Raw genomic sequence first — 14,693 nt, forward strand, 5'->3', positions numbered from 1 at the left:
ACTACGAACTTCTATAGTTGCTGAAAAGCAAACAATTATTTAAGAATATCTAAATGTTCTTCAGGCACTTGAAAGCTTTTCAGCCAATCACTTAGTCAGTCAGTCATTCAGTCATGTGTGTCTGTCCGTCTGTTTGTTCTTGTGTTTTTTGTTTGTTAGTTAGACAGACATTCGTTTTTGTTATTTATTCCATTCCATTAAATAATCCTTTCCGGGTGATTTGCATTAGTCAGTTCGCCTCAAAAAAAATGGTCTTGTCTTTATCAGTCCGTCAGTCAGCCAGTCAGGCAATGCAATCCGATACCCCGCCTATTGGTCTCCATGTTTAATTTTGACTGTAATTGTTGGTGTTGCTACTGTTGTTGTTGGTATTTGTCAGACAAGTATTTATGCCACATGTTGCATTGTAACACTTGTAAATTTTGTTGTTATTATTGTTGTTGTTGTTGCTACATTTGTCGTGTGGGCATATGAATGAGATTCTTTATATGATTTCGAGGTTCAGTTTACATGAACAGGTGGCAGTTGTCCAGCACGGATTTGTAATTGAAAACTATTTTTACGAAAAGTTCTAAAATTGCACTAAACTTGTAGAATGGTACCATTTGGTACTATGCGAACGGATAGAGCTAAAAACTGAAAATTTGCTATGAGCATCAATTTTGGAAAATAAGTCCGATATATGAAGCAGGTTTTGGAAATGTGTACTAAGTGTGCGAACTGTACAAAATGGTACTAAATTTGAAACAGTTTGGTTTGGGGTGAACGGATGAAGCTGGAATTTTGAAAATTTTGGTATTGGTGTCCCTGTTAGTGGTTGGTTCATAGTAAAGAGGTGGTTTTTGATTGTACGATATGTACTAAATAGTACAAAATTTGGTACAATTTGGTATTGGATGAACAGATTGTTCTTGATATTTAATTGAATTGGTGAAGGGATAAAACTTGAATCCCGAAATTTCATATTGAAGTCCCGTTTGGTATCTGCAATTGAGGTATGGAGGTGGATTTAGTATTGTGTACTAAATGTGTGCTTACTGTAGTAAATTGTACTAAATTTGGAACAGTTTGGTTTAGGTTGAACAGGTGAAGCTGGAATTTTGAAATTTTGTATTGCGGCCCCTGTTGGTGGTTGATTTGTAGCAAATATGTAGTTTTGGATTGTCTGAAATGTACTAAATAGTACAAAATTTGGTAAAATTAGGTATTGGGTGAACAGATACTTCTTTAAATACGAAATTTTGTATTAGGGTCGCCATTCATGTGTAGCCTAGGCAAATGGAGGTGGCTTCGGATATATTCACCTATTTGTACGAAAAGTACTAAATGGTACTAAATTTGGTATTGGGTGGAGGGATAGAACTTGAATCCCGAAATTTCATATTGAAGTCCCGGTTGGTATCTGCCATTGAGGTATGGAGGTGGATTTGGTATTGTGTACTAAATGTGCGCTTACTGTAGTAAATTGTACTAAATTTGGAACAGTTTGGTTTAGGTTGAACAAGTGAAGCTAGAATTTTGAAATCTTGTATTGAGGTCCCTGGTTTATAGCAAACAGGTGGTTTTGGATTGTACGATATGTAGTAAATAATACAAAATTTGGTACAATTTTGTATTGGGTGAACAGATATTTCTTTAAATACGAAATTTGGTATTATGGTCGCTGTTCACGTGTAGCCTGGGCATATGGAGGCGGCTTCGGATATATTCATATATTTGTACGAAAAGTACTAAGTAATACTAAATTTTGTTTGAGATTTGGCGGTGGTTTGGAAATGTGTTATGTATTTGTACGAAAAGTACTAAATGGTACTAAATTTGGTATTGGGTGAAGGGATAGAGCTGGAATCCCGAAATTTGATATTGAAGTCCCGGTTGGTATCTGAAATTGAGGTATGGAGGTGGATTTGGTATTGTGTACTAAATGTGTGCTTACTGTACTAAATTGTACAAAATTTGTAATGGGGGTCCCTATTGGTGGTTGGATTGCGATAAAGGGGTGGTCTTGAAAATTTGTAATTCATGTGCACGAAAAGTACTAAATTGTACTATATTTGGTACAATATGGTATTGGGTGGAACAGATAGTTCTAGACACATGGAATTTTGTATTAAAGTCCCTGATCATGCGTAGCCTGGACACATGGAGGTAGGTGGTTTTGTAAACGTGCACTCTAATTGTACGAAAGTACTAAATGGTACTATATTTGATATTGAGTGAAGGACTGGAGATACAATTATGAAATTACTGATGGTTTCTTTATTTGAGATTTGGCGATGCTTTGGAAATGCGTACTATATTTGTACGAAAATTACTAAATTATGCAAAATTTCATATTGGGTGAAGGGATAGCATTGGAATCCACAAATTTGATATTGAAGTCTCCGCTGGTATCTGGAATTAAAATATGGAGATAGTTTTGTTTAAATACTACTAAAAGGTAATAAATTTTGTATTGAGTGAATGTATAGACCTGGAACCCCGAAGTTTGATGTCGAGGTTTCTGTTGGTACCTGGTGGTGATTTTGGAAAAGTGTACTATATAAATGTTGAAAAAGTACTAAATATTACTAATTTTAGTTTCACTGTTGGTGTCTAGGATGGGCAGATGTAGGTATTGGGTGAAGTGTTAGAGCTGACATTCTGAGATTTAATAATGAAGTCATTGTTGGTTTCTTGGGTGTACATATCAAGTCATTGAAATAGTTTTGGACAGAAAAAATTGATATGGGTCCATGCAATGATTCCAGGAATATCCGACTCAGTAAACTTCAAAAGGAAAGATTTTGAAGACTTTTTGCTGTAAAAAGTAAAGATTGTTCTATTATTATTTCCGAAAAAGAAAAAACTATTTTAAAATTTGGGATCTTTGCTCAGAAGATCCTTGAAAAATATTCTCTAAAAACATCTATGATTATGCATGGATTTTTTATTGTTCTTCAAAACTCCACGATCATTCCGCTGAAGGTCCTTAAAAATTATTCTTAAAAACATGCCCGACAAAATTATTTGTTTTTATGCCGGATTTTTTTTTATTTTTTGTGTTGCAAAGTGTTAGTACTTTAAAGGTTATTGAAAAATATTCTTTAAAAATCCGCAATTTTTGCTCTGAAGATCCTTAAAAATATTCTTTAAAAATTCTTTTTTATTGCTCCTGAGATACTTAAAAATATTCTTTAAAAAATTCTCGCTTATTGCTCTGATGATCTTTAAAAAATATTCTTTAAAAAATTCTCGCTTATTGCTCTGATGATCTTTAAAAAATATTCTTTAAAAATCCACGATTATTGCTCTGAAGATCTTTGAATAATATTCTTTAAAAAAATCCACGATTATTGCTCTGAAGATCCTTAAAAAATATTATTTAAAAAAATCCACGATTATTGCTCTGGAGGTCCTTGAAAAATATTCCTTAAAAAATCCACGATTATTGCTCCGAAGATCCTTGAAATATATATAACCCACGATTATTCCTTGGAAGATCCTTGAAATATATATAATCCACGATTATTGCTCTGAAGACCCTTGAAGAATATTCTTCAAAAAATCCACGATTACTGCTATGAAGATGATGACAGATTATACATTTTATTCCTCCACTTTACATTGCATTCGAAGAGGTCTACCTGTCCCTTTGTTCATAATTGTGGGTGTATTGTTCATTCATTCGTTCATTCATAAAATTGATTTCATGTCCACAAGTGTTCTTAGACATTTTGGCAAGTTCACGCCGTAAATGAGCTTTACTAAAGGCGACAAAACATTGACATCAATATTCCGGCATTAAGACTAAACATGAATTAGTAGAAACGTACCCTGTAATTTTAGTTATGAAAAAAACGACAAAAACATAACATATTGCTGGAAGAAGAAAATGGTATATGGTTACAACATTTCCACGGTCTGATACTGGAGGATCCCAAAATACAACGGCTTATATTCAATTTTAAATCCAAGGACCTTTTTAAACATTTTCAATTGTATTTCTCTTTGCGATTAGCTTCGTTTATGGAAAATCCCTTCACAATATATAAGATTTCCAATATTTATAGCTTTCGAAATTTCTAAAATCATATGCATTAAGAAACCTATTTCAAAATTTAAACACTTTACCTCTTCACTTCATCCAGCCTGCATTACTGTTCAGATTTCTCCATCAAATGAATTAATTGAAAATAATAGAACGTGATGCACGCCATAAATTTATTAACTTAAATAGCTCAGCAGTCTCAACAACTAATTTAATTCAGGCTATTTATTTAAATCTTTGCTTGAAATATTTATGGCTGTCAGCACCCATGAACCGATTTCAGGGAACAAAAAATTAATTCAGGTCAGGTCATCTCAGAAAAAAAAGATTTTTTCAATGATGACCAGAAGGTCATCTCATAGACGACTTCTCATAGCATGCCTGGAGGTCCTCTTATAGAAGAGTTGGAGGATTTCTCATAGAAGACCCCGGAGGTCTTCTCCGAAGGTCTTCTCCTAGAAGACGTGAAGGTCTTCTCATAGAAGAGTTGAAGATCTTCTACTAGAAGACCTGTAGGTCTTTTCCTAGAGGACCTGGTGGTCTTCTCCTAGAAGACCTGGTGGTCTTCTCCTAGAAGACCTGGTGGTCTTCTCCTAGAAGACCTGGTGGTCTTCTTCTCGAAGAGCTGGAGGTCTTCTCCTCGAAGAGCTGGTGGTCTTCTCCTCGAAGAGCTGGAGGTCTTCTCCTAGAAGACCTGGTGGTCTTCTCCTAGAAGACCTGGTGGTCTTCTCCTAGAAGACCTGGTGGTCTTCTCCTAGAAGAGCTGGAGGTCTTCTCCTAGAAGAGCTGGAGGTCTTCTCCTAGAAGACCTGGTGGTCTTCTCCTAGAAGACCTGGAGGTCTTCTCCTAGAAGACCTGGTGGTCTTCTTCTCGAAGAGCTGGAGGTCTTCTCCTCGAAGAGCTGGTGGTCTTCTCCTCGAAGAGCTGGAGGTCTTCTCCTCGAAGAGCTGGTGGTCTTCTCCTCGAAGAGCTGGTGGTCTTCTCCTCGAAGAGCTGGAGGTCTTCTCCTCGAAGAGCTGGAGGTCTTCTCCTAGAAGAGCTGGAGGTCTTCTCTTAGAAGAGCTGGAGGTCTTCTCCTAGAAGAGCTGGAGGTCTTCTCCTAGAAGAGCTGGAGGTCTTCTCCTAGAAAAGCCGGAGGTCTTCTCCTAGAAGAGCTGGAGGTCTTCACCTAGAAGAGCTGGAGGTCTTCACCTAGAAGAGCTGGAGGTTTTCTCATAGAAGAGCTGGAGGTTTTCTCATAGAAGAGCTGGAGGTTTTCTCATAGAGACCTGGAAGTCTTCTTATAGAATTCCTGGCGGTCTTCTCATAGAAGATCTGGGTCTTCTCATAGAAGACCTGGTGGTCTTCTCATAGAAGACCTGGTGGTCTTCTCATTGAAGCCCCGTAGGACTTCTCATAGAAGTCCCTTAGGTCTTCTCTCCCTTAGAAGACCCGTAGGTCTTCTCAGAGAAGCCGATAATGTATTCTTCACAATGTATGCCAGATCTCTCTTCCCAACACCCTTTGAAATTCCTGAAATTCCTCAGGTCCGCCTAATTTTTTTTAATTTTTCAAAATTAATTTAACTTATTTCCTTCTGTTTTCTCTTTGCAGATATCAATGAGTTAATCTAACGCAAATTCTCTCACCACTTCTTGATTTCCGTGAGACCGGAAGAAATTTCCCCAACCACCTACCTGCCACTACAAAATCCAACTTCTCACCATGTTGATGACCAAAAATTCCATGACCAAGCGGAAAACGTTTATATTCGCCTGCTTTGGCATTGCCATTGGCCTGTGCATTGGCACGGTGCTGAAAAACTATCGAGCCCTTGAGATCGTCAAAAGATGTAGTCTTAAGCCGAACAATTTGAAAACTCCCTTCGAAATAATCGGTCTCAAACCTGAAGATACAATACAAAATTCTCAAAAGAATCTGGTATTTGTTGGAGTGATGACAGCGAAAAATTTCATCGAAGGACGAGCGAGAGCAGTCTACGACACATGGGGCAAAGAGGTGCCAGGTCGTATTGCCTTCTTCAGTTCAGAGGGTTCATTCTCTGATGAGCTGCCCGTGGTGGGTTTGAAAAATGTCGACGATCGTTATCCGCCGCAGAAGAAATCCTTTATGATGTTATACTATATGTATGAGAATTTCATTGACAAGTTTGAATGGTTCATCCGGGCCGATGATGATGTCTACATAGAGCCCCAGAAATTGGAGAATTTCCTGAGATCAATTGATAGTTCTAAGCCACAGTTTATAGGTGAGTCGAAGGGAAATTACTTGAAATATTGACTTTTTTAGTCGAATAACATTTTTCCTTGATTTCAGGCCAGGCTGGCAAAGGCAACACCGAAGAATTTGGCCTCTTGTCCCTGGAGTTTGATGAAAACTTTTGCATGGGCGGTCCTGGTGTCATTCTCAGCAGTGAAACTTTGCGTAGAGGTATGTAAGATTAAATAAATCGAAACAGATGTATAATATACTAAAAAATTTTGTTTCTCTCGATTTCAGTGGCTCCTCACATACCCACCTGCCTGAAAAATCTCTACAGCACCCATGAGGATGTGGAGGTGGGTCGCTGTGTGCAAAAATTTGCCGGCATTCCATGCACATGGAATTATGAGGTAATTTCATTTATTTTAGAATTCCGAATAAATAATAATTTCTCTTGGATTTTCAGATGCAATACATCCTCCGCCACAATTCCAGTGGTCGAGCCGCATTCACCGGCAAATTGAAACGCAAAGAAATCCACAATGCCATTTCCTTGCATCCGATTAAACAGGCACCACTTATGTATCGCCTTCACTCATATATTCAGGGTCTTAAGGCCGAGGAAATGCGCCAGGAATCATTGATGCTGCATCGAGACATCAAACGCATGGCCAAATATTTGGAAATACCCGATGATAGTAGATATTTGGTACCCGGCATCACACTGATACCCGAAGAGGAGAATAGCAAACGTCACGTCGAGGACCATAATATATTGGGTAGGTTTTAAATATTGGATAACACTGTGGGTTGTCTGTCTTCTATAGAATCTACAATGTATAGGAGACCTTCTAAGCGTAGACGATTTTTAGAAGGCCTTCTATTTTTAGGGGAATTGCAGATGAACTTCCATGTGAAGAAATCGTGTAAAAGGCCTCAGGGGACTCATAGAAGTTCTTATATGTACCGAAAACCTACAGAAAGTTTTCTATATTTAGCAGACTTTAAAAGAGGCCGAATTATTGTCAACGGGTCCAGAACTTTTGAGTCTAAACAAAAGGTGTACTCGTAGAACATAAGATCTTCTTCTCATATAAGACCACAAGGTCTCCTTCTAGAAGACTGAAGGCATGTTCTATCCATATAAACGATTAGGGTTGTCTTCTATCCATATAGAAGACTAGGGCTGGCTTCCATATAAATAGAAGACTGAAGGTGTCTTCTATAGATATAGAAGAATCATATGTCTTCTATATACATTGAAGACCACAAGGCCCTCTTCTGAAAGAAAAACACAAAGACTACTTTTTCTTAAAGAAGACCACAAGGTCTTCTTCTCAAGAAGACCACAATGTCTTCTTCTCAAGAAGACACAAGGACTTCTTCTCAAGAAGACCACAATGTCTTCTTCTCAAGAAAACCACAATGTCTTCTTCTCAAGAAGACCACAAGGTCTTCTTTTCAAGAAAACCACAAGGTCTGCTTCTCAAAAAGACCACAAGGTCTGCTTCTCAAAAAGACCAAAAGGTCTTCTTCTCAAGAAGACCACAAGGTCTTCTTCTCAAGAAGACCACAAGGTCTTCTTCTCAAGAAAGCCACAAGGTCTTCTTCTCAAGAAAGCCAAAAGGTCTTCTTCTCAAGAAGACCACAAGGTCCGCTTATACTTTAACAAAATATTTTTTAAAAAATCCACGACTTCTGATATTCCGAAAAACTATTTTTTAAAAAATCCACAACTTCTGATACTCCGAAAAACTATTTTTTAAAAAATCCACGACTTCTGATATTCCGAAAAACTATTTTTTAAAAAATCCACGACTTCTGATATTCCGAAAAACTATTTTTTAAAAAATGCACGTTTAATGATATTTCGAAGAAAAATTTATTTTAAATTCACTTCTGCTGATACTTTCAAAAATTATTTTTTAAATCTACTTCTGCTGATACTTTGAAAAAATATTGTTTAAAAATCAACGTTAGGTGATACTTTGAAAAAATATTTTTTTTTTAAAAAATCCACGTCTGGTGATGCTTTGAAAAACTATTTTTCAAAAAAATTCATCTCTGGTGATACTTCAAAAAAATTATTTTTTAAAAAATTCACATCTTTTAATACTTCGAAAAAATAATTTAAAAAACTATTTTTAAAAAATCCACATCTGGTGATGCTTTGAAAAACTATTTTTCAAAAAATTCACCTCTGGTCATACTTCAAAAAAATTATTTTTTAAAAAATTCACATCTTTTAATGCTTCGAAAAAATACTTTGAAAAACTATTTTTAAAAAATCCACGTCCGGTGATGCTTTGAAAAACTATTTTTTAAAAAATCCACATCTTTTGAAACTATTTTTAAAAAATCCACGTCTGGTGGTACTTTGAAAAACTATGTTTTTAAAAATCCACATATGGTGATACTTTGAAAAACTATTTTTTAAAAAATTCACGTCAAGTTATACTTAGAAAAAATATATATTTTTAAAAAATCCACGTTTGCTGATACGATGGTTGTTAGAGTTTGTATTGTGAACTTTTTTAGCAAAGTTACCGAAAGGAGTAAACCGAGAGTACCCATCTCAGAACTCGATCTATATTTAGGTAGAGTACAAAAGCAACAAAACTCTCATATTATGTTGGTACTCGAAAAAGGCCAAAACTGCACTTTCTTATTCGAGTGACAACCAGAAGTGAGAGTATGCTCGATTCTTTTCCACATCCAGAAGTGCTTACGCTCGAATTCGAGAGTGAAGAGTTAAACTCACTCTCATTTCAGAGGTATGGTATCAAATGATATGATAAACCCTCTGTATCTAATTACATTTTCTCTCAATCCCGATTTAAACTCGAAACAATTCCAAGTTGAAAGTGTCTGCATATTTGTAAATCTATTCTTAAATCATAGCCGTTGGGCGCCATTCTGCTGGCAGCTCTGTTTTCCAACAAGTTTTTCCCTCTAAGGCAAAGCATCTTCCCCTCAAAACTTCTAATCACTGGGTTCCATTTAAATTTTTCTATTGAAAATCCCTTTAACACCACTCTTCAAAAAATGAGGTCATCTTTATTGTCTGAGCCTTTGTGGGATCGTTTTCATAGGTGATGACATTTTCCCAAGAAAAAGGTTTATTATTTTGTATCCTTTTACATTTTTGACAAATTCACTCTCCCTCCCTCCCTCTCCCTCTCCCTCATACTCCCTCTCTCTCTCTATAACGATTCCATCTATAATCGAAATCTGAAAGTCTCTATTACATTTGCATCCTTTAATAATTGCCGTTGGGCGCCATTCTGTTGACGGCTATGTTTTGTAGCGAATTTTGTGGCTCGAACCCCACCAATTTAAATTTGCCACACCTTTAATGATATTTAATGGCAGGCTATTCAATTTCCCCAATAAATTCCGTGTAAGACACAATTTATTCTTGAATGATTTTTTTCTTGGGCGCCATTCTATGGGTTTTTAACACTCTTTACCAAGAATACTTAAAGTGACCTTCCCCCCAAAAATTAGATCCAAGTTCAAGGACTAGAACTAGAATAGTTAAACACACATTTTATTCATGACAAAATTGCTTTCCATGACCAATGCAGGCGGCATAGGCCATCAAATGTGGCAGGACATTCTGTTCCATTGTACCGGAAAATAAATGGGCTTGTGGTCCTCGGGCAAATATGGCAACATCTTCGCCAGCATGTGCACCCATTTTTGTGTGGATATAGCTTGGCTTCACCAAATCTAAAGAGTGGTTGGGTAAAATAGGAAAACATGAAGGCTTTCTCAGAGTTGGGGGTTCACTTACAGTCATCATATTTTTGTGTCGACAAATCCAAACGTTTGCCATTCTCATCCTGATACTGCTGCGGCCCTAGAGCATAGTTCAACACACTATACGGTATACCCTCCAGATCACGATTATATTGATTTAAACCCAATATGGGATTGCCGCGACCAGGATAACCCGACATTGACATGGTGTGGGAGTGATCAGCTGTTACCACAATTAGGGTTTCCTCTTCACTTGTCAGTTCCAAGGCTCGACGTATGGCCTCATCAAATTCCAACGTTTCATCCAACGCATAACCGGCAATGGTATTATGATGACCATGATCGATGCGTCCACCCTCAATGAAAAGATAATAGCCCTGATCGTTTTTCTCCAACATTTTTATGGCCGCTTCGGTCATATCCTTCAGACGCGGCTGCAGAGGTTTGTTCATTTGAGCCTTGGCATTGTATTCCATGTGAGATGAATGAAATAGTCCCAAAAGCTTGGAGGTTTCATGACAATCGATCGCCTGCAGCTCTTTCAGATTCGTGACAAGTTTGCCATGGGCATTACGGCCCAACCATTCTTCAACCAGATTTAACCCATCTCTACGCTCACCTTGCACCCCAAACACATCATGCTGGGTGTGGGGTATGAATTTCTTAAATCCACCACCCATTATGACATCGAAGTTCTTACCCGGTTCCTGTTGCACCAATTGTTTGGCAATATCCGCACACGGCTCACCATGTGTATAGGCCTTGGATTTGACAATATCATAATCACTTTCCCAATTGCGATTGGCCACATGGGCATAATTTCCGGAAGGACTGGCATGGGTCACTGTGGTTGTGGTAACAATGCCCGTTGATTTTCCCGCCCGCTGGGCCCATTGGGCAATAGATTCCGTGTGATACTCGGGATTTGAGCTCAGCGAACAATTGTTGAAGGTAACATGGCCATTTACGCCAATCATTAGGAGATTTGTCTTGACTCCGGTCAAATAGGCTGTAGCAGAACAGGCTGAATCGGCTGTCTGGCCATTTGTACAATAGGTCTATAAAATAGGAAGAATAATAAAAAAACATATTCCAAATGTCAAACATCTCCCGCCCTCCTTACCTTACTCAATCCCGCAAAGGGAAATTGTTCCATGGTCAACACCGATTCCTCCCCGGTACGACCCTGGCGCTGACCCTTGAGTATACGTGCTGCCGTCAGAGTACCCACGGACATGCCATCACCCAAAAAGAAAATCACATTCTTGGCCTTTTTGTTCTTGAGGCGCAGAGCCGCCCTCTGCTTTACGGCCCTTTGGGCATTTTTTATCCAAAATTGTGAGTCCTTTTCGGCCGGAGGTGTGATTTTATTTTGGGCCAAATCCGAAGGCATATTTCTGGCCATGTGGGTATGCCTCTCAAACACATCGCTATGATAGGAATCTTCATCGTAATCCAAAATGCCATGTGATTTGGTGGTGGCCGTACAAGCCAATGCCGCTATGAGGCCAATAACTAAAAACGTTTTGGAATCGTGGGTCATTTTTTTCTCTTTTTTTTTTTCAATTTTTTTATTTTCAACCAAACTTCTTCGACCGTTTCTCGTAATAAAATGAAAAAAATTCCAAAACCAAATCTTTATTTAAATATTTTCCTATTTTTATCACTATTTTTAACTTTTCTAACCCTCGACTTCTCTTTATGACCATATCATTGCCTTCCAGCTGTGAGGCCCATTTAATGGAGATAAAACTGACACTTATTTCAGGTTCGAAACTTGCAACACGGAATTGATAACCAAAAAAAACAACATGAATCCAAAATACACGGAAAATAGCGCTAAGTTACCGGTAAACAACGACAAAGTGGATCGCTATATTTTGTATTTTCCTCCAAAAGGAGAAAGTAATCGGAAATGACAGGTCTTCAATTTAACCATATCATATATATGAAAGAAGGCTTCTACTATCCTTATAGAAGACTGGGGGCGTCTTCTATGTGGAATCTTCTGGCGGCCCAGAAGACTGGGGGATTTTTCTGGCAGCCCAGAAGACTAGGGGATTCTTCTGGCGGCCCAGAAGATTGGGGGATTCTTCTGGCAGCCCAGAAGACTAGGGGATTCTTCTGGCAGCCCAGAAGACTAGGGGATTCTTCTGGCGCCCCAGAAGACTGGGGGATTCTTCTGGCGCCCCAGAAGACTGGGGGATTCTTCTGGCGCCCCAGAAGACTGGGGGATTCTTCTGGCGCCCCAGAAGACTGGGGGATTCTTCTGGCGCCCCAGAAGACTGGGGGATTCTTCTGGCAGCCCAGAAGACTGGGGGATTCTTCTGGCAGCCCAGAAGACTGGGCGATTCTTCTGGCAGCCCAGAAGACTGGGCGATTCTTCTGGCCTCCCAGAAGACTGGGCGATTCTTCTGGCGGCCCAGAAGACTTGGAAATTCTTCTGGAGTTCCAGAAGACTGGGCGATTCTTCTGGCGGCCCAGAAGACTGGGCGATTCTTCTGGCGGCCCAGAAGACAGTGTGATTCTTCTGGCGGCCCAGAAGACTGGGGGATTCTTCTGGCGGCCCAGAAGACTGGGGGATTCTTCTGGCGGCCCAGAAGACTGGGGGATTCTTCTGACGGCCCAGAAGACTGGGGGATTCTTCTGGCGGCTCAGAAGACTGGGGGATTCTTCTGGCGGCCCAGAAGACTGGGGGATTCTTCTGACGGCCCAAAAGACTGGGGGAATCTTCTGGCGGCCTAGAAGATTAGGAGAGTCTTCCAGCCGCAAAGAAGACAGGAGGTGTCTCCTCTGCGCCTAGAAGACAGGCCGCGTCTTCTTTGCGCCTAGAAGACAGGAGGTAACTTCCCTGAAGACAGGTCGCGTCTTCTCTGCGCCTAGAAGACAGGAGGTAACTTCTCTGAAGACAGGTCGCGTCTTCTCTGCGCCTAGAAGACAGGAGGTAACTTCCCTGAAGACAGGTCGCGTCTTCTCTGCGCCTAGAAGACAGGAGGTAACTTCTCTCTTCTCTGCACCGGAGGTGTCTTCTCTGAAGACAGGTCGCGCCTTCTTATATCCGCCTAGAAGACAGGAAGTGTCTTCTACCATCTTCTCTTTGTCTAGAAGACGGATTGAGGAGTCTTCTAGCGGCCTAGAAGAACGGATGTGTCTACTTGCGGCCTAGAAGACAGGATATGTCTTCTACAAGACCCGCCTACAAGACAGCCGTTTTCTTCTAGCAGCGTCTGTTGTACGCATAGTAGACTGTAATTGAGTGTCTTCTAGCAGCCAAGAAGACAGGAGGTGTCTTATAGCGGGCTAGAAGACAGGAGGTCTTTTCTAGCGCCCTGGAAGACAGGAGGTGTCTTCAAGCGCCCTTGAAGATAGGGTGTGTTTTCCAGCAGCCTAGAAGACAGGGTGTAGAATACGGTAGGCGTCTTCTCTAGAAGACGGGAGGCGTCTTCTCTAGAAGGCGGGAGGCGTCTTCTCTAGAAGGCGGGAGGCGTCTTCTCTAGAAGGCGGGAGGCGTCTTCTCTAGAAGGCGGGAGGCGTCTTCTCTAGAAGGCGGGAGGCGTCTTCTCTAAAAGGCGGGAGGCGTCTTCTCTAAAAGGCGGGAGGCGTCTTCTCTAGAAGGCGGGAGGCGTCTTCTCTAGAAGGCGGGAGGCGTCTTCTCTAGAAGGCGGGAGGCGTCTTCTCTTGAAGGCGGGAGGCGTCTTCTCTTGAAGGCGGGAGGCGTCTTCTCTAGAAGACGGGAGACGTCTTCTCTCTGCCTAGAGGACAGGTCGCGCTTTTTCTGCGCCTAGAAGATTGGTTGCGTCTTCTCTGCGTCTATATTGAAGAATACTGGGGACGTCTTCTGTCCGCATAGAAGACTTGTAACGTGGTGAGAAGACATTAGGTGTTTTCTCTGCCCCTAGAAGACAGGTCGCGTCTTTTCTGCGCCTAGAAGATTAGTCGCGTCTTTTCTGCGCCTAGAAGATTAGTCGCGTCTTCTCTTCGTCTGGAGAACAAGTCTTCTCTGGACACCGCCGTGGTGTCTTCTAGCTGCGTAGAAGACCGGCGGTGTCTTCCAGCTAGCGGTCTAGAAGATAGATGGTGTCATCTAGCGGACAGGCGGTATCTTCGAAGACAGGTGGTGTCTTCTAACCGCCTAGAAGACAGGAGTTGTCTTCTGTATTAAGAGGTGTCTTTTCTCCGCCTTATATACATAGAAGATTGGTGGCTTCTTCTATCTATATAAGAGTCGCCTAAATGACAGCTGGTGTCTTCTAGTGACATAGAAGACATTTAGTGTCTTCCGGCGGCCTAGAAGACAGTGGGTGTCTTTGATCCGCCTAGAAGACTGCCATTTATTCTAACTAAGAAGGAGGTATATTTCCTCCGCTTCTTCTGGCTTCTTCTATAAACATAGAAAACTGGTGGCGTCTTTCGTACGCAATAGAAGACTGAAATTGATCCATCCTCTACCCATATAGACATCTTATATCCGCCTAGAAGACAGGAAGTGTCTTCTGCCATCTTCTCTTCGTCTAGAAGACGGGTTGAGGAGTCTTCTAGCGGCCTAGAAGAACGGATGTGTCTACTTGCGACCTAGAAGACAGGATATGTCTTCTACAAGACCTGCCTACAAGACAGCCGTTTTCTTCTAGCAGCGTCTGTTGTACGCATAGAAGACTGTAATTGAGTGTCTTCTAGCGGCCAAGAAGACAGGAGGTGT

The 14,693-nt window shown here is 40.5% G+C and overlaps 2 protein-coding genes across 3 annotated transcripts in view; one reads left to right on the forward strand and one right to left on the reverse strand.

The window, feature by feature from the left end:
- Positions 1 to 14,693, forward strand: part of LOC101896570 (chondroitin sulfate synthase 1) — a 64,744-nt gene that overhangs the window by 43,444 nt on the left and 6,607 nt on the right. For both annotated transcript variants that reach the window (XM_059129355.1, XM_059129356.1), the window contains 4 exons: positions 5,624 to 6,278; positions 6,347 to 6,460; positions 6,530 to 6,642; positions 6,699 to 7,011. In XM_059129355.1, the coding sequence (XP_058985338.1) occupies positions 5,735 to 6,278; positions 6,347 to 6,460; positions 6,530 to 6,642; positions 6,699 to 7,011 (1,084 nt within the window). In that variant the 5' untranslated portion in view covers positions 5,624 to 5,734. The remainder of the gene's footprint in view (positions 1 to 5,623; positions 6,279 to 6,346; positions 6,461 to 6,529; positions 6,643 to 6,698; positions 7,012 to 14,693) is intronic.
- LOC101896753 (alkaline phosphatase) lies at positions 9,762 to 11,785 on the reverse strand. Its single transcript, XM_011293219.3, has 3 exons — positions 11,118 to 11,785; positions 10,029 to 11,052; positions 9,762 to 9,964 (listed from the first exon to the last, which is right to left on the reverse strand). Exons 1-3 carry the CDS (start codon positions 11,535 to 11,537, stop codon positions 9,783 to 9,785), a joined length of 1,626 nt encoding a protein of 541 aa, XP_011291521.3. The 5' UTR covers positions 11,538 to 11,785; the 3' UTR covers positions 9,762 to 9,782.

The sequence above is a fragment of the Musca domestica genome, unplaced genomic scaffold, assembly GCF_030504385.1.
Source record: "Musca domestica strain aabys unplaced genomic scaffold, Musca_domestica.polishedcontigs.V.1.1 60, whole genome shotgun sequence".
Taxonomy (NCBI): domain Eukaryota; kingdom Metazoa; phylum Arthropoda; class Insecta; order Diptera; family Muscidae; genus Musca; species Musca domestica.